The sequence below is a fragment of the Microcaecilia unicolor genome, chromosome 7, assembly GCF_901765095.1.
Source record: "Microcaecilia unicolor chromosome 7, aMicUni1.1, whole genome shotgun sequence".
In the NCBI taxonomy this organism is placed as follows: Eukaryota; Metazoa; Chordata; class Amphibia; order Gymnophiona; family Siphonopidae; genus Microcaecilia; species Microcaecilia unicolor.
The window spans coordinates 172,276,337-172,297,047 of NC_044037.1; the positions used below are offsets into that span (position 1 = coordinate 172,276,337).

The 20,711-nt window shown below is 41.5% G+C and overlaps 1 protein-coding gene across 2 annotated transcripts in view; it reads right to left on the bottom strand.

Moving 5' to 3' along the window:
* The window catches only part of CARF (calcium responsive transcription factor), a 194,502-nt gene that overhangs the window by 51,527 nt on the left and 122,264 nt on the right, over positions 1-20,711 (bottom strand). For both annotated transcript variants that reach the window (XM_030210699.1, XM_030210698.1), the window contains exon 9: positions 5,051-5,194. In XM_030210699.1, coding sequence (XP_030066559.1) covers positions 5,051-5,194 — 144 coding nt within the window. The remainder of the gene's footprint in view (positions 1-5,050; positions 5,195-20,711) is intronic.

Below are 20,711 nucleotides of genomic sequence, written 5' to 3' on the forward strand. Positions count from 1 at the left end.
AAAGGGGATGAAGCGTGAAGAAAGTTTAAAATGAGAGGAAGGGATTGAGTGAGGGTAGAAATGGGGTTAAAAATGGTGAAACACAGATAGAAGGTAAGAGATAGAAGAATGGCCTAGAAGCAAAGGAAGGAAAGAGACAGGGATGGAGCTGGAGAAGGTGAAGGGATGAAAGAATGAGTGCAGAGCATGGAAATGAAAGACTAAGGAGTGAGTCAAAGATGGGGGAGGGAGATAGAAGACTGAGGAAGAAGAGAGACATAAGGGACAATGAGAGCACCGGAAAGGGGATGAGGGGGAGATGGGAAAAGCTGGAGATGAGAGGTGAAAATGTGGAGACTAAGAGGGTGAGAAAGAAAGAATTAAGGTAAAATCAAATGGGCAAACATAAATGCAGAGAAGAAAAAATTGGGGAGAAAAAAAGCATAAAATGAAAGATTAGAGATGGAAAAAAAGAAGACAATTTAGAGAAGAAACGGAAAAGCAAACCTGGAAAATAATAATGGAGGCTGACACAAGGAAATTGGAAAAGAGACTGGGACCAATACAATTCTGCAAATATCAACAGCAAGGCTATGGGGCCAGCGCAAGCAGTATGTATCAGTCCTAGTGTAAGCGAGATACCCCACCTATGCCTGTGGATGACGTAAATAGAGCAGGAAACTGGGAAGCCAGATGTTGATAGTCGTGGCGACTTCTCAGTTACCAGCTCACAGGCATGTGGGGCAAGCTACAAAAACTGACCTCGTCGCTAACCCTCAAAGGATAAGCGAGGAATTTAAACTAAATTCAGGATTTTACCCCTTTTGTGGACAACAAAACACAACTTCTCAATTATAATGTAAAACAATTTAAAAGATTTATTTAAAACATGCTTTAATTATAAAATCAACTACTGTAACATTAAAGAACTCCTAAAACCTAACCAACTTTATGTTGTTTGAAGCAATGCTCAGTGTTCTTACGTCACTTTCCTATCTCCCTGCAGGAGCTCTTGCTTCATACAGAAGGAATATCAGATAAGTATTTTAAAGTTTTTTTTTTCTAAATTCCTTAACCAAAATAGACAGTTTCTTTTCACTCTTTCAAACTATTAAGTGTAAGATTTCCCTTGCGAGAAAATGATTCTTTGTGTCTTTTTCTTTCTTTCTTTTTCAGGTACCACGGATCAGCCGTCTCATCAGGTAAGTATTTGTAAGAATTGGGTTTTTTTCACAGAACAAACATCACTTAACTGTCGTTGTAAATTTTGTATTATTTTCTCTGGAAATCTGTCTTGCGTAGGGGCCCTGGAACTGATTCCTCCGATGTCCGGTTCTTTCAGCTCGTCTTCACCCTAAACCTCTCTCTTAAAAACTTAAATAGGAATAAAACCCTCACTCCCTAAACTCATATGAATTTTCCCTGTCCTAGATGGTTTTAAATTTTGGACCATAAAACTGTGGCCGGTTTCACTAAAATAAATCAAATTAATTTACCCTATATCCTTTTAACCTAAGCTCAATCACTGGTTCCCTATCTATAAAGGAGGCGCACCCAACTCTTCAGGAACTCATGCATCCTCATTCAACTCAAACCTTTCCCACTGCTATTTTCCCCTTCCCTGACAGGTTCACACCCCATTCACTCTTTTTCTCAATCCTTTAGAACACCCCTTTCAGACACTTTAGGTACACATTCACAATTTCCCTATTCCTCTCACTTACCCTTCATGCACCCTTTAACATTCTCATTCTCCCACATTTATTTCTTAAATTTTCCTATAATTCCTTCCCCTTTCTCACAAGCTCCACCAGCACTGCTTACACACACCCTCTCGCCTCGCTGTCTTCAGCCTCCTCTGACCACAGCCAACTCACCGTCTCCTAGGTAACGGAACCCCAGCGCAGAATTCCGCTCCCCCTCAGCCAATCAGACTCACCCTCAGAATTCCATTTTTTTTCCAGTAGCAAACGGAATTCAGAGAAGCCCAACTGTAGCCCCACTTTACTTTTTTTTTCCCCATAGACTTTAATGGAGAATTACTAAAAATAATAATTTAACCCCAAAATTTCCATCAAAATGTCCCAAATTTACACCCACCACCAAGCACTACTTATATTCCTGATCTATGAATTTATTTTTCAAATTTAACCCTTTCTAATACCCGCCCCACAATATTTACCCCTAAAATCCCCAAAAAATCCCAAAATTATTTTAAACCTACCTTAAAAACTTCTTTACCTTCCCCTCTACCTGCTACATCAAATTCAATTTGTTAACCCTTTCCTAACCCCTTCAAACTAGCACCCCTCAAAAAAAACCCCTAAAAATATTTAAATTTAAAAACTAACCCACCCCAAAAATCCAGAAAAATTCCCCGATCACGAATATGCAAACCAAATTTAAATTGAACCAATCCCTAAATTTTTAAAAATCAAAAACCATATTTACACATTTAAAAAATAAATACATTACAATTTCGGGTAAAAAAAAAACCCTTACCTGTACCGGGATTTTCTGCTCACTCGAACCCTGCCCTCGGTTCCGGTCCTCGTCGTCCTGGGGCCAAATCGGAGCCGAAAATAAAAAAGCTCCGAAGCCGGCCCAAAATTTAGGCCCCGGCTTCGGCCTACTCATAGAAAAAAAAAAATCGCGTTGCCGGTTCGTGCACGCGCGCGCACGTCTTCTTTCACGCCGGCCCTCTTCTCCTCCTCTTCTCTTTGAAACATCGCGCCGCCGCCTTCCTGCCGCTCCCGCCACCTATCCCAAGCGGCCCAGTAGAGCCCGAAGACACCGGGAGTGCCCGGTTTGTGGTCACATGTCCGGGGACGTGCTCAATCGTCCCCGGACCTACCCAACGGGCCCCTTTCTCTCCCGGAGACATGCTCAACTGTCTCCGGGAGCAAAAAAAAACCCGAACGGGCTAAAAACCAGCCCAGGAAGCGCCGGCTTCTCTCCCGGGGACTCGCTCGACCGTCCCCGGGAGCCAAAACCGTAAACCACGGCACCTCACCTCCTCTGCCCCCGCGAACCCGACAATCAGTTTTCCTCCCTCCTTGAGCCCGAACCGCGGAGGCCCCAAACCGGACCCCGGGTAAGTTTTTTTTCTTTCCTTTCTCTTAAACCCTCTGTTACACTAGCTTGTTGCTAGCAAAGAACTGCTGTTTAAAAGGTACGTAGTGGGGGGTGGGGGGAGGAGTTCAGAGACTGGTTTAAATATTTCTTTAGCAAAGGTAGCAACCATTTTTATTTTTGTGTCCTCTTTTTTTCTCTCTGCAAATATGGTTACTATCCATATACCCTGAAGAAAAGTGTGCAATTGGTGTCATTCCAGGGTAGTGAATGAATGATACCCTGTTCCAAATGCTTCTGAGTTGCCTTCTGGCCTCATGGTTCAGAAGATGAAAGAAATTTAGTTGTATTGCACCTGGACCGGCACATAGTATAGGCTGAGACCCTACTTAGTACAGATGTTATAATATATAATAGTGCTGCATCAATTACTGGCATACATGAAGTTTTCTCTTCTGGTGTGGATCAACTGGTCACTTGTGCAAATGGAGTAAAGCACTGGAGCAAATATATTCCTTTGTAGAAGGGAATGAATTATTTCCCCCATTTGTTTAGTAAAATCAGACCAGTTACGTTATTCACTTGGCACTGAGAAAATGCTGGCAGTAGACTATAGCACTTTCTATTACTTCTCAAGTTCCTTTTTATTACCCAGTTAGAGATCGGCTGCTCTTTTAAAATCTCTGATTAGAGCCTCAGCCTCTGAAAAAAATACAAAAGGAGCCAAGAGGAAAGAGGCAATGCTCTTACCAAAATTTCCTTGCAGCACAGATATTTACTTAATGGACAGCACCGCTACTTGTTTTCTGGGTCTCTTTTACAAAACAGACCATACATGGGGACATGCCTTCATTTCCTATTCATATTTTGCTACAGGCCCTTTTCTTTAAATTATTTCCCTGTTCTTTAAATTATTTTTACATTAATTTTTTATGTAATGAATGGAATATCATTGGAGATTTTCATTGAAGATTTACTTGAGCAAAACCCCATAATTTTCTAGCATTTAACAACAGATTGTATCCAATATTCTGAGTACCTATTGTTGTAGATAATACTTGCTGTGACCACATCAGTGAATTCACTGATGCATGTACAGTAAGAATACTTATACTTTTGTGTCACAGTGAGAATTGTATTCTTCCTAACATTAGCACTTTTTTTTTGTCAATGTTGGCTCTAACAGTGACAATATATTGCCTGCAGAACAACGTGATGGCATAAACAGTGATGTGCCTATATCCACTGATGTAAAACCTTGGTCCACTGAGAGGGAAAATTATCAATGTGGGCTACTGTTAAGACACAAGACATGCTATTTTAGCACAGGGTCCCATTTTATGCAATGAGACCATATGCGATAGAGGTCTATAAAATAATGAGTGGAGTTGAACGGGTAGATGTGAAGCGTCTGTTCACGCTTTCCAAAAATACTAGGACTAGGGGGAATGTGATGAAGCTACAATGTAGTAAATTTAAAATGAATCGGAGAAAATGTTTCTTCACTCAACGTGTAATTAAACTCTGGAATTCGTTGGCAGAGAATGTGGTAAAGGCGGTTAGCTTAGTGGAGTTTAAAAAAGGTTTGGACGGCTTCCTAAAGGAAAGTCCATAGACCGTTATTAAATGGACTTGGGGAAAATCCACTATTTCTGGGATAAGCAGTATAAAATGTTTTGTACTTTTTTGGGATCTTGCCAGGTATTTGTGATCTGGATTGGCCACTGTTGGAAACAGGATGCTGGGCTTGATGGACCTTTGGTCTTTCCCAGTATGGCAATACTTATGTACTTATGACCTATTTCCATACATTGGTCCTGATATGCTGTACATAGGAGCTAGCTCTGTGGGTGCCAATGGGTGCTGAGCACCCTAAATTTTGAGAAAGCTCATTCATTGTATCCCTGGAGGGGTAAATTATATTGTATTTGGCATCCCCAATTATTTGAAATGTTGGCACCCTTGATGCTGTATCTGCTAGAATTCCTCTTTTTCTTACCTGATGACTCCTCCAGCCTCAATCAAATTCTTCTTTAACATGTTGAATAGTTTCTCCTGCTCCATTCTGATGATTTTCTTGTCAATTTGCGGGTCTGTAGGTACACTATATGCAGGAAACTTTTGCACTTTTTTGATGTAGATCCTTCCAGAAAAGCAAAGCAATCTGGCATTATTAAAATTACTCATAAAAGGATACAGGACTAAGGTTCAGCCTGGTTTTCCACCAGATGAATGAAGAGTCTCACCTGCTAGTATCTTTATTCAATGGACTATCGTCCAAATTCTACATATGGCACCTAGAATTACACACGTTAAATTGGATTTGCACCCAATTTAACACACGTAACTTAACTGAATAATGAGCCAATCAGCAGTGTTAATTAGTGATAACCAATTATCAGCACTAATTGGCCCTAATTAGGATTTACGACTATATCGTATTCTGTAACAATCTGCGTGTAAATCCTAATATGCGAAACTATTTGGGGGCATGACTAGGAGCGTTCCAGGGGCATTCCTAAATTTTATGCACACACATATAAAATCGCATCTATCTGTAAGCACCTACAACTAGGCCTGCTCATAGCAGGCTTAATTGCAGGTGTCTAGTTAGGCGCAGTTATGTGACAAGCTCAATTCTATAAAGGACACATACTCCTTACAGAATCACGATAAGCGTGTTAAATTTTCAGCACCGATTTTTAGGCGCTACTTATAGAATTTGGCCCTATATGTACAATAAAACACTCATGTAATGCCCCTGCTTCTGTGCTGTAAGTTTACATCCAGCCCTGGCTTTCCATTAAGAACGTAGTTACTAACTCTTTAAAAGGTTATCAAGAACCTAATCTGTGATCTGAACATATGTTTTGTTGCAAAACTTAGAAAAATAAACAGATATGCTCACATAAAAGTTTACTGTATCAATAAAAGCTTGACTCAATATGAGCTTTGAGTCCTGCTTCAGGAGTCTAAACAAGTAAAACACAAAAAGATAAGACACCTAAAAAAACAATAATTGAGAATCAAAACCTGTAGATATTATATAATATTAACATTATATAATTAAAACACATGCAAATAGGTTAAAACAATATGTTTTTACAAAAATATTAGATAAAGCTCATACACATAAACCAAAACAATAAAAAAATAATGTATCTGCAATAAATAATTGATTAAATAAATGAGAGATTCCAATGGATAAAAAAATACCTTATAGTCAAAACAACAATTATATATTATGTATCTCATTAAAAATCACTTCGAGTCAAAAACACCACATAGGTTATATATATATCATTAAAAAACTGAAACCATAGACTTTCTTTCTGAGAGAAGAGGACATATCTCTGGTAAGTGAACATTATTTTGCTCTGTGCTTTGGGAAGTTAAAGATTAGGGTTTAAAGGAGGAACTGTAGATTATTGATAGGCAGAATTAAAAAACGGCAAACATTAGCTGCTGGAGAGGTAGCAGTGCTACTCACCTGAATTAAGTGTTAATTAAGGTGTGAAGACGTAAAATATTTGCAAAGGTTATTAAGGGCAATCTGATTACTGAGTTAGTTTGAACTTTCTAGCACAGCCTACAACATTAACAGATAGCCTCTAGAAGGCACAACAGAACCTAGTTTAGTCTTCAATCGCACCCACACTTCTCCAACTCCCACCCACTCCTAGCACAACTTTTCAATCACAGTCAGTTATTCTAATTAGGACAACAAGGGAGGCGTGCACTTACAGAGTTTTAATCACATTTCATTGTTTTCTAAGAAGAAAACACTAAATAAATCACACAATATACCATCCTGCTTATTTTTGAAGGAGAACGCCGGCCATCTTCCCACACAAATCGGAAGATGGCCGGCCTTCTCCTAAAGCCGACCAAATCGGTATAATTGAAAGCCGATTTTGGCCGGCTTCAACTGCTTTCTGTCGCAGGGCCGGCCAAAGTTCAAGGGGGAGTGTCGGCATTGTACCGAAGGCGGGATGGGGGCGTGGTTAATAGATGGCCGGCCTCGACAGATAATGGAAAAAAGAAGGCCGGCCCTAACGAGAATTTGGCCGACTTTACTTGGTCCCTTTTTGTTCACGACCAAGCCTCGAAAAGGTGCCCAAACTGACCAGATGACCACCGGAGGGACTCGGGGATCACCACCCCTTACCCCCCAGTGGTCACCAACCCTCCCACCCTAAAAAAAAAAATTTTAATACATTTTTTTGCCAGCCTCTATGCTAGCCTCAAATGTCATACCCAGCTCCAAGACAGGTCCCTGGAGCAGTTTTTAGTGGGTGCAGTGCACTTCAGGCAGGCGGACCCAGGCACATTCCCCCCCCCCCCCCCCACCTGTTACACTTGTGGTGGTAAATGTGAGCCCTTCAAAACCCCCCCAAAACCCACTGTATCCTCATGTAGGTGCCCCCCTTCACCCCTTAGGGCTATGGTAGTGGTGTACAGTTGTGGGGAGTGGGTTTTGGGGGGGATTTGTGGGGCTTAGCACCCAAGGTAACGGAGCTATGCAGCTGTGAGCGATTTGTGATGTCCACTGCAGTGCCCCCTAGGGTACCCGGTTGGTGTCCTGGCATGTGAGGGGGAGCAGTGCACTACAAATGCTGGCTCCTCCCACGACCAAATGGCTTGGATTTGGTCGGGTTTGAGATGGTCGCCATTAGTTTCCATTATCGAGTGAGCCACATTACCCTTACTGAACCTGTATCCCGGAGCGCTAGTTTCCATTATCGGCGAAAACCAATGCTGGTCATCTCTAACGCCGGCAATCTCTAAGGGCGGCCCAAATGTTGAGATTTGGCCGGCCCCGACCGTATTATCAAAACGAAAGATGGACGGCCATCTTGTTTCGATAATACAGTCGGGTATGCCGCTTAACGGGGCCATCATTACAGATGGCCGCTCCCGTTCGATTATGCCTGTCTATATAAACTAAAGACTTTTTTTTAAATATTAGACTAATATCCTTAATACCTTAGCAAGTTTTAAATTATTGGAAGACTCAAAAATACTAAGATGGAGATAGCAATCCAGCAGCGAGAAGGGTGCTAGCCAGTCTTCTGCACTGAGTGTCACATGTATTATTATTTCCCAGTTGGTGAGCTGTGATATGTGTGCCTAATGCAAAGAGCTCCTAGCTCTCAGAGAGTGGGTCTGTTCTCTTGAGGCTAGAGTAGCAGACTTGGAGAAGCTGAGGGAAACAGAGAAGTACATAGAGGAGACCTACAGGGACATCCCTGTGCTGCCTTGGAGAAGGGAAGTCTCCTAGAAGGAGAGCAGCACCCTGGTGAAGTAGAAAGTACTCCTGTAGCCAGGACCTATGTACGAGGGGATACACTATCCTCTCGCGCTGAGGATGTCTCCAAGAACTTCTGCCCAGGCAGGAAGGGTTAGGACAGCTGTTGTAGTTGGTGCTTCGATCATTAGGCATGTAGATAGCTAGGTGGCTAGTGGATGTGAGAATCACCTGGTCACTTGTCTGCCTGGTGTGAAGGAGGCGGACCTCGCCTGTCACGTAGATAGGATCTTAGATAGGGCTGGAGAGGAGCCACCTGTCTTCACACGTGGGTACCAGTGACACTGGAAAATGTGCGAGGGAGGTTCTGAAAGCCAAATTTCGACTCTTAGGTAGAAAGTTGAACTCCACGGTAGATATGATGAAACAGTGGGTTTCTAAGCCTATGAACTGTATTATTTTACTGATGACATGTATTTCTCATACTTATTTTACTGATGATATATATTTCTCCTAATTGACCAGCAGATGGCGATTGTCTTTTTTTTTTTAAAGCTGTACCAGGAGTGACAGTTTTCTTTTTCCCACCTAAGCTGTGAGGTAATTTTTTAGTCTAGGCTAGGAAGCACAAACATCTCTGACCTGAGGCAGAGTTGCCAAGGGGTCCCAATTTTTGAGAGGGAGATTTTAGTACATGCCCACAGCCCCGCCCACTCTGCATTGGCTCCACTCACTCTACATGGCCGCCCCCTGGCACACCTCAAACCCACGGCCATTTCAGAAAATAATTTATTTAATAGCCTAACACCCTTTTTAATTACCTTCAGAGGCCAAAACCTCCTGCCTCAGGTCAGTATAATGCTGTTAGGTATTCTCTCCTGACCTGAGGAAGGAAGTATTGGTCTCTGAAACTTTATTAACACAGCTACCATATTACTTTATCCTAAATTAAAAATAAAATTATTTTCTTTACCTTTGTTGTATGGCCATTTACTTTTTCTAATTGTGTTGCTCCCGGTTTCTTGATTCTGTTTTCCTTCATCTTCTCTTAACTCTTTTGCCAGGGTTTCCTGGCCATTTGTCATTTTTCTCTCCTTTTTTTTTTTGTTTTCTTCAATATTTTTCTGCCGCTCTCTCTCTGTCCAGATTTAATTCATTCTTACTATCCATTCTTTAATTTCCTTCTTTTTACTTCATCTACCTATGGCTTTTCATTTTTTCCTCAACTTTGTTCTCCCCGTGCCCCTTCCTCTTATTCTCCAGTCTTTCACCACACCCCTTTTCCATCCAGCAGCTCTTCTCTTTCTCTTCTCATCCTTCCAGTGTCTCCCCTCTTTCTTTCTGCATCCTTCCATCCAGCGTCTCTTCTTTTTCCCTACCCTTCCATCCAGTGTCTTCCCTCTTTCTCTCCCCATCCTTCCACCCATCTACCCTCTCTCCCGATCCTTCCATCTAATGTCTCTCTCTCCCCCTCCTTCTATCCAGTGTCTCTCTATCTCTCTACCCTTTTCTGTTCAGTATCCCTTCTCTCTCCACATCCTTCCAGTCTCTCCTTTGTCTCTGCAGCCTTCCATCCAGCGTCTCTCTCCCCATCCTTCCATCTGTTTTCCCTCTTTCTCTCCCCATCCTTCCATCCGTCTTCCCTCTTTCTCTCCCCATCCTTCCATCTGCCTTCCTTCTTTGTCTCCCCATCCTTCCATCCATCAACCCCCCTCTCCCGATCCTTCCATCCAGTGTCTCTCTCTCTCTCTACCCTTTTACATTCATCATTTCCCCCATCTTTCTCCCCATCCTTCAATGTCTCTTCTGTTTCTCTCCCTATCCTTCCTTCCAGTGTCTTCCCTCTTTCTGATCTCAGCCAGGATCCCCCTTTCTCCCCATCCTTATCACCAGCAGCTTCTCTCTTTCTGCAGCCTTTATCCATCTCCCCTCCTTCTCTTCCCACTCTCTTTTACCTCCTGCCTCCCACTCCATCTCCCCTCCTTCTCTCCCCACTCTACCTCCTGCCTCCCGCTCCTCCTCCTTCCACCAGATCTTCGTTTCTTGGCCACTGCTACTTCTCTTGTTGAGCAGCAGCGGCTGCATCAAAAAAAAAAAAAGAGCTAACAAAAAAAAATTGAAAAAAAGCAAGCGCGGCACCGCAGGTAGCCTTCAAGCATTGGCTGTCTGCTCTGCAGCTGCTCCTCACTCCTCTCTCTGTCCCTGGAGGAGCGCAGCGTAGCAGGAAGTTGATCGTAACTTCCTGCTCCAGCACTCCAGGGACAGTGACGTGAGAGGAGTGGCTGCACAGCAGACAGCCAATGCCTGAAGGCTGCCTGTGGTGCAGCGCTTGCTTTTTTACATTTCTTTTGTTTGTTAGCTCCTTTTTTTGTTGCGGCTGCTGCTGCTCAACAGCAGAAGCAGCAGTGGCTGGAAATGGAGGGAGCTTAGCGCCACCGCGTGTTTCAGCGGGAGACTTTCCTGCTTTGGTGGGAGTACGGGAGATGACCCGCCAAAGTGGGAGTCTCCCGCTGAATGCGGGAGACTTGACAGGTCTGCTGAGGCCCTGTTCAGACTTGTGAGCACTAAAATTTCCTGAAGCTTTCCAGACAGTTTTCAGGTAGTGAACAAGTGTTAGATAGTTTTAATATTAATTCCTGTTTGTTTTACCTGTTATTGCCTGTTAATATTCCATCTGTTTTATATGGTTCACTGTTCAAATCTTGTGACAATAAACCTATTAGTTATTGGCTCTGATGTCCTGGACTGACTAAGAATCCTGGAGGTTTGTGTGTTGGGTCTGTGGGTGCTTTCCAGGAACTGGGGGACCCCTGAGAGTATGGCCCCAATAACCTAGAAATCACTGGGGAATAACTTGAGTGGAAGACTCGCCCAGAGAGACCCAGTCAATGGGAGGAGGGTGCTACTGTAGAGCACAAGCAGTAGGTGAGGGCAGACCTGAGCTGTGCTGGGGACAGACACTCCAGGTGGCTGCAGGGTTAGACCCAGGTGAGAGTGCTAGGTGTTTTGTGGCAGTAGCATTTTCAGAAATTTTCCCCATTCCACATGCAGGACCCAAAAGGTAGGAAGAGCTCCAAAGTCTCAATGCGAAGGATGAGGGATTTAGATTTGTTAGGAATTGGGAGACATTCTGGGAAAGGGGGAGACTGTTCCGAAAGGATGTGTTCCACCTAAACCAGGATGGAACCAGGTGCTAACTTTTAAAAAGGAGATAGAGCAGCTTTTAAACTAGAATGGGGGGGGGGGGGGGGGGGGGGGGGGGGGGGAGGGGATCCGACACTTGCCCAGGAGCACATGGTTCAATGTGAAGTATCCTTGAAGGACACTATTGAAACAGGACATTTATGGAATCCCAGTAGAGAGGTTTCAGCATTGCTGAAAATAAGCCAGGTGTGCTTAGGGAAAGAGCAGGATAAAGGATGAACATTATCCCCTTCAATTTCTAAGCAACTTGTAGATCCAAGGAAAAAACACAATCTGAAGTGCCTGTATACAAATGTTAGTTAGAAGCCTAAAAAGTAAGATAGAAGAGTTAGAGTATATAGCTCTAAATGATGAAGTAGATATAATAGGCATCTCAGAGACTTGGTGGAAAGAGGACAATCAATGGAACACTGTGCTAACAGGGTACAAACTGTATCACAAGGATAGAGAGATCAAATTGAAAGGGGGGGGGTTAAAAAGGGGATTGAGTCAAAATAAACATTCCACATGAAACAGGTAGTAGCGTGGAATCATTATGGATAGAAATTCCATATGTAAAGGGAAGGAATATTCTTATAGGGCTGTACTACTGTCCGTCGGGACAGAATGAACAGACAGATGAGGAAATGTTTACAGAAATTAGGAAAGCTGGCAAATTGGGCAACACTATAATAATGGGTGATTTCAATTACCAAAAAGTCTTCCAAAATTCTACCTTACATATAATATGTTTGAGGGCAACTACGGCAGGTAATGATGAAAAAAAGTGGAGAAAAAAAGACTTCAGAAAAATCGGAACTTCCTCATTTTTAAAGGACACGCCTTTTGTTTAATGAGGGAACCACTTCAATCATATGTCTTCACAAAAAAAACTCCACTGTATCAAATTCACCAAAACACTGCCTTAGTGCCTCAACAAACAATAATCATAGAGACTAAACTTTCAAAAAAACATCACTTGGAATGGGTACTTATCTTAACGAGCTTGGAGATTTTTGAAATGAAGAGAAATTCCCCTGAAGCAGCTATGTTTTAGCGAAACAGGGCTTCCCTGTCTGGACTCGAATGAATCTTAAGATTTTTTTGGGTACAAGGCTGGACTTTAAGTGAATTATGAAGATACCGTCAGTTTTTCATCATTACCTGCCGTAGCTGCCCTCAAACATATTATATGTAAGGTAGAATTTTGAAGACTTTTTGATATTGTATTCTACTTATTCCGAACATTTTCAGTGATTTCAATTACCCCAATATCGACTGGATAAACATTTCTAGATGTAATAAATGAATGCTTCTTGGAGCAACTGGTCCAGGAACAGACAAGAGGGGGAGCCATTTTGGATTTAGTCCTTGGTGGTGTGCAGTGCATAGTGCGAGAGGTAGAGGTGTTGGGTCTCCTGGAAAATAGTGATCATAACATGATCAAGTTTGATGTACTTTCAAGTTTTCGAAAGGGCGACTATAATAAAATGAGGAAGTGGTTAAAAAGAAACTAAAAGGATCGGCTGCTAAGGTTAGGACACTAAATCAGGCATGGACATTATTCAAAAATACCATCTTGGAAGCTCAGACCAGATGCATTCCATGTATTTGCAACGGTGGAAAGAAGAGAAAACGACAGCCAACATGGTTAAAAGGTGAAGTAAAAGAGGCTATTACAGCCAAAAGATTGTCCTTCAAAGAATGGAAGAAGGACCCAACTGAGAAATAAGAAACAACATAAGCACTGGCAAGTCAGATGTAAGCATTAATAACGAAAGCTAAAAGAGAATATAAAGAGAAACTTGTCGCAGAGGCTAAAACTCATAGTAACAACTTTTTCAGGTACATCAGAAGCAGAGAGCCTTTGAGGGAATCCGTGGGACCGTTAAATCATGAAGGAGCAAAAGGGGCACCCAGGGAGGACAAGGCCATAGCGGAGAGAACTGAATGAATTCTCTGCTTCGGTCTTTACGGAAGAAGATGTAAGATATCTGCCTATACCGGAAATGGTTTTCAAGGGTGATGATGCGGAGAAACTGAAAGAAATCTTGGAGAACCCGGAAGATGTACTGAGCTAAATCGACAAATTAAAGAGTAGTAAATCACCTGGACAGGATGGCATACATCCAAGGGTACTCAAAGAACTCAAATATGAAATTGCTGATCTGCAGTTAGTAATATGTAACTTTTCATTAAAATTGTTCTTACACCTGAAGATTGGAGGGTGGCCAATGTGACGCCGATTTTCCAGGGGTGATCCAGGAAATCACAGACTGGTAAGCCTGACGTCGGCACCAGGCAAAATAGTGAAAACTATTATAAAAAATAAAATTATGGAACATATAGACAAACATGGTTTAATGGGACAGTGTCAGCATGGGTTCAGTCAAGGGAAGTCTTGCCTCACTAAATTTATTTAATTTCTTTGAAGGCGTAAATAAACATGTAGCTAAAGGTGAGCCGGTTGATGTAGTGTATCTAGATTTTCAGAAAGCTTTTGATAAATTTCCTCATGAGAGACTTTTAAGCAAATTAAAGAGTCATGGAATAGGACGCAAGGCAGTGGCGTAGGAAGGGGGGGCGGTGGGGCGGTCCGCCCCGGGTGCACGCTGCTGGGGGGGGGGTGTCGACTTCGCTGGTTCATTGCTTTCTCTGCCCCGGAACAGGTTACTTCCTGTTCCGGGACAGAGAGAGCAGGGCACCAACGGAGCCGACGCAGCTCCCAGCGACAACGTGCACTCGGGGCGGAGCGCCAGTGGTAAGAATGCGCTCCGAGGGGGGGGGTGCGCCGTGCTGCACCAGGGGGGGTGGGGTGCGCAGCAGTGACCCGCCCCGGGTGTCAGCCGCCATCGCTACGCCACTGAGGCAAGGTTCTGGTGTGGATTAGAAATTGGTTATTGAACAGAAAACAGAGGGTAGGATTAAATGGTCATTTCTCTCAATGTAGGAGGGTGAACAGTGGAGTGCTGCAGAGCTAAGTAGTACTGGGACTGGTGCTATTTAACATATTTGTAAAGGATATGGAAATCGAACGACGAGTGAGGTGATTAAATTTGCATATGACACAAAACTATTCAAGGTTGTTAAAACATGTGTGGACTGTGAAATATTGAAGAAAGACCTGAGGAAATTGGAAGACTGGGCATCCAAATGGCAGATGAAATTTAATGTGGACAAATGCGAGGTGAGATGCATTGGAAAGAATAATCCAAATTACAGTTACCAGATGCTAGGGTCTAACTTGGGGGTCAGCACTCAAGAAAAAGATCTAGGTGTTATTGTAGAGAATATGCTGAACATCTTCTGCTGATTTGTGGCAGCGGCCAAAAATGCAAACAGGATGCTAGGTATTATTAGGAAAGGGATGGTGAATAAGATCAAAAATACTATAATGCCTCTGTATTGCTCCATGGTGCGACCGCACCTTGAGTACTACGTTCAGTTCTGCTCACCATATATCAAAAAATATATAGTAGAATTAGAAAAAGTTGAAAGAAGAGCGACCAAAATTATAAAGGGGATGGAACTCCTTTCGTATGAGGAAAGGCTAAAGAGGATAGGGCTCTTCAGCTTGGAAAAGAGACGGATGAGGGGAGATATGATTGAGGTCTACAAAATCCTGAGTGGTGTAGAACGAGTAGAAATAAATCGATTTTTTACTCGTTCCAAAAATACAAAGACTAAGGACACTCAAGGAAGTTACATGGAAATACTTTTAAAACAAATAGGAGGAAATATTTTTCACTCAATGAATAGTTAAGCTCTGGAACTCTTTGCCGGAGGATGTAGTAAAAGCGATTAGCGTTTCTGGGTTTAAAAAAAAAGGTTTAGACAAGATCCTGGAGGAAAAGTCCATAGTCTGTTATTGCTTGTCCTGGGATTTGTAGCATGGAATGCTGCCACGATTTGGGTTTCTGCTAGGTACTTGTGACCTGGCTTGTCCACTGTTAGAAACAGGATACTAGGCTAGATGGCTATTGGTCTGACCCAGTATGGCTACTTTTATGTTCTTATGTACTATATGAGTCAATTAAAAATATGAAAGATGCCATAGATAACAGCACATATAAAACAGCACATGTTATATGTATCATAACAGCAATGCCAAAAGGACATTGTGGATATGATGTACAGGTCATTTAAAAAAAACATATGAAAGCTGCATTAACCATAAAAGTGAATACTCAACAATGAATGAAAAGAAATAAATAAGTAAATGGGGATAGGGACAGTGAAAGCTATATATAGATAGTCCAAACTAAAGGGACAGAAAAAAATCTGCATTATGATAAAATGAAGAAAAATAATGTGTATGTTAAATTGCCTAGAAAATACTTAGAAAAATTACCTAAACCTTTGAGTCTGATCAAGGGCGGCAGATGAAGAAAGCAAAGCCCTGTGTGCATCGTGTTGTTACTGAATCAAGACTGAAGCATCTGTAACAAGAATTGAATGGTGTATAAAAAAAGACAACCGACAAAAAGGGGGGAGGACACAAATGATGAAAACTGAAGAAAAAAGAACTGGAAAAAAACCGTATAGCGATTAAACTGAAAAATAGTGCTGAGAGATGTGAATAAACTGTAAACCAGGTGCAGAACAAAGAACTATAAAAGTGCTCTAAATTCTGTGGCAAGACACTGTCAAAGAGTTAGAATAGTGAGCTAGAATAAAATACGTATTAGGACTAAAACCAATGGATAGTGATGAAAGATGCAAATATCATAAACCTAGTAAAAAGAAAAAAAGAAACCATAAAAGTACTCCAAAATGTATTGCAAAACGCTGTCAAAACGTTGGCACAAAAAAAACCAGTGCATAACAAAATCCACAGTGTATCAAAAAACCACCGCTAACAAAAAACAAGCGGAACTGAGGATCTTAAAAACGTGTTTACATGATAGTGTGGAAAGACTAGTACTTTATACATGATGAGGTCAGAAAAATACGAAAACCACAAATAGACAGTTGTGGAAGTGTTTCAAAAAAATGTGACATCACCAGGTAGATAGTGGAACGTATACAAAAATAGGACCCCTACAAATCCATAGATCCACAAATACTAAATACTGGCTGACATGCCCTGCATCACTCATACAATGAAAAAATAAACACCACGTCTAATCGCTGCAGTTGTTAAGTACAGTAGAACTTCATTATAAGGGACACTTGAATACAGTGGAGTAAAATTTTAGTCCCAGCTAAGAGAATAGGACATCCAACGTATTTCAGTTCAGTTATAGTGGACTCGGTTATACACAGTCCCGATGCTTTATTGTACCACGTATATAAGAAACTGACATGGAGATAGCACTAAGAGTGAACTGACTGATGGCTGATCTTAATGTCCAACAAACCTACATGAACAGTGTTGATTTGGAAGCAAAAATCAATTTAATAAATGACATTGAAAATGGTCAAAACAGTCAGTCGTATGTTCCAAACTAAATCTTGTAAAACAAACACTAAATCGAATATGGCAGGAAAGAGAAAAGCTAAAACATGCATTTGAAGCGTCAGCGACTACTAGTAGAATGTGTTTGCGAACAGCAGCATTTGAAGACATCGAATCAGTGCTGTTAAAGTGGTTTCATTTGGCACAATCATGGAACATTCCAGTTAATTGCCCACTGCTGCATGAAAAAGGCGACATGTTCGCAAAGAAATTAATGCACAATTATAGACCGGTGAGTCTGACGTCAGTGCCGGGGAAAATGGTAGAGGCTATTATTTAAAACAAAATTACAGAGCACATCCGAGGACATGGATTACTGAGACCGAGTCAGCACGGCTTTTGTGTGGGGAAATCTTGCCTGATCAATTTACTTCAATTCTTTGAAGGAGTAAACAAACATGTGGACAAAGGGGAACCGGTTGATATTGTGTATCTGGATTTTCAAAAGGCGTTTGACAAGGTATCTCATGAAAGGCTACAGAGGAAATTGGAGGGTCATGGGATAGGAGGAAATGTCCTATTGTGGATTAAAAACTGGTTGAAGGATAGGAAACAGAGAGTGGGGTTAAATGGGCAGTATTCACAATGGAGAAGGGAAGTAAGTGGGGTTCCTCAGGGGTCTGTGCTAGGACCGCTGCTTTTTAATATATTTATAAATGATTTAGAGATGGGAGTAACTAGCGAGGTAATTAAATTTGCTGATGACACAAAGTTATTCAAAGTTGTTAAATCGCGACAGGATTGTGAAAAATTACAAGAGGACCTTACGAGACTGGGAGACTAGGCGGCTAAATGGCAGATGACGTTTAATGTGAGCAAGTGCAAGGTGATGCATGTGGGAAAAAAGAACCCGAATTATAGCTACGTCATGCAAGGTTCCACGTTAGGAGTTACAGACCAAGAAAGGGATCTGGGTGTTGTCGTCGATAATACACTGAAACCTTCTGCTCAGTGTGCTGCTGCGGCTAGGAAAGCGAATAGAATGTTGTGTATTATTAGGAAAGGTATGGAAAACAGGTGTGAGGATGTTATAATGCCATTGTATCGCTCCATGGTGCGACCGCACCTTGAGTATTGTGTTCAATTCTGGTCGCCGCATCTCATTGGAAAAGGTGCAGCGAAGGGCGACTAAAATGATAGCGGGGATGGGACGACTTCCCTATGAAGAAAGATTAAGGAGGCTAGGGCTATTCAGCTAGGAGAAGAGACGGCTGAGGGGAGACATGATAGAGGTATATAAAATAATGAGTGGAGTGGAACAGGTGGATGTGAAGCATCTGTTCATGCTTTCCAAAAATACTAGGACTAGGCGGCATGCGATGAAACTACAGTGTAGTAAATTTAAAACAAATTGGAGAAAATATTTCTTCACCTAACGTATAATTAAACTCTGGAATTCGTTGCCGGAGAAAGTGGTGAAGGTGGTTAGCTTAGCAGAGTTTAAAAAGGGGTTGGATGGTTTCCTAAAGGACAAGTCCATAAACCGCTACTAAATGGACTTGGGAAAAATCCACAATTCCAGGAATAACATGTATAGAATGTTTGTACGTTTGGGAAGCTTGCCAGGTGCCCTTGGCCTGGATTGGCCCGCTGTCGTGGACAGGATGCTGGGCTCGATGGACCCTTGGTCTTTTCCCAGTATGGCATTACTTATGTACTTATGTAATGCATTTCAGTGCAGCATTGGATGGCTTGACAGATTCAAAGACAGACATGAAATTGTGTTTCGTGAGGTGTGTGATGAAGCAGCAGTAGTGGCTGAGGACATCATCAGCAAATGGACGACATCAAGTCTTCCAAATCAATTGTCTTCATACCAACCACATGATATCTTTAATGCTGATGAGACAGGCATTTTTTTTCCCTCCTACTTCCTGATAAGACTATTTGCTTCAAAGGTGATGAATGTCTCGGTTGCAAACAAAGTAAAGAACGCCTGAATACAATGGTTTGCGCAAATATGGACAGAAGTGAAAAACTGCCACTGTTAATCATTGGCAAGTTTGAGCAAACTCGCTGATTTAAAAACACTAAACCCTACTGACCGAGTACACTTTCAACAAAAAGGCTTGAGTGGCTTCTGAGATTTTCACTGGTTGGCTACTGAAACTGAACAAATGACTTAAAGCACAGAAACGGCATGTACTGACTGCTGTGGACAACTGCCCGGTGCATCCAAAGGTAAAGAATATGGACGCTGTAACACTAGCATTTCTGCCACCGAATGCTACATCAATGCTTACAACCATATGATATGGGACTAATAAAGAACCTCAAGGTGAAGTACAGGCAATTGGTGGTGAAGTGTTTAATTGAGAGTGTTGAAAACAAAACTAAGTTTGAAATCAATATTCTTGATACAATGCAAATGCTACATTCAGCTTGGAACTCTGTTACCCAGCCGACGATTGCAAACCACTTTAGTAAAACTTACTTTCATAAGACTTTGTGTGCCACTTACAATGCACCGCAAACTGAAGATTCTAGTAGTGCAGAAGCTGTTGATGATGAAGATGACTTGCCTCTAGTCCGTTTCTTACTGAGAACTTAAAATTCATGGATTACATCATTGTGGACGACACCGTCGAGACCTGTGAACAACCTACTGATGATGACATTGTAGCAGACATTGTATCAGCGAAGGAAGAAACAGATGATGATGATGATGATGATATGACTGAGACTACTGGAGATGAAGTGGAAGCTGTTCCCATTTTTCTGGATGCTGTATCAGCCCTGGAGACGTTACAAGACTATTTTTACACTGTCAAGGACAGTGAAGTGGCTTTGCAACACACTTTTGACAATGACTTATTTCTAACAAAGCATGAGTGCCGTCTTAAACAAAAATCTTTCGGACTATTTTAAGTGAACTGTGCTAATAAACTTCTTTCATTTTCATACTGTATATTGTGCGAGTTGTTGTTAACAAAAAACTATGGATGAAACAACAGTTGGCTATGAGCTCTGATTCAGTAAAAGACTTCCTTAATATACAGTTTGGACATAAGGAACCTCAGATATAAGGGACCATTTTGGTCAGTCCCCAGAAGTCCTTATAACAAAGTTCTACTGTATGTGACAGAATATGGAAAAAGATAAAGTAAACTGTGGAAACTATATAAATCCTAGGGCCCTGCTTACTAAGCCATGCTACCTTTTTGGCGAGCGCTAATGCTAGAGATACTCATATATTCCTATGGGTGTCTCTAGAATTAGCGTGCGCTAAAAAGTTAGTGCACCTACAGTGCAGCTTAGTAAACAGGGTCCCTAATGTTAAAATAGCATAAAAAGCAGAAAGAGAGACCAAGCACAATAAGTGGATTTGCTTATGACAAAAAAATATTGCTGTGGAACTCACTTATATTTCTAAAAAGACTTATGCCAAAAAATTATACAAACACTGCTGTAAGGCACAAATGAATTACAAAAAACAGGGATACTGTAAATTATAACAGGGAGTAAAAAATAATAGTGATTGAGGAGTAAATATCTGAACTAATTAAAAAAAAACCCCCAGAAAAGATATCCACATACCTGAGAAAAATAAAAGAAAGTAAATGTAGGAAACAAAGGTAAATATAACGACTAGCTAAATACATTTGGAAACGAGGACTGAAGTAAATTGGAAAAAAATGCCAAAAACATCTTATTGTCCTTAAATAAATAAAAAATTCAAATATAAATAGATAAGAATGTAGAACTTACAAATAATTGCATATACATAAAAATTCATACATATGAGAACAAAATGCATGTTGTTAAGCACTA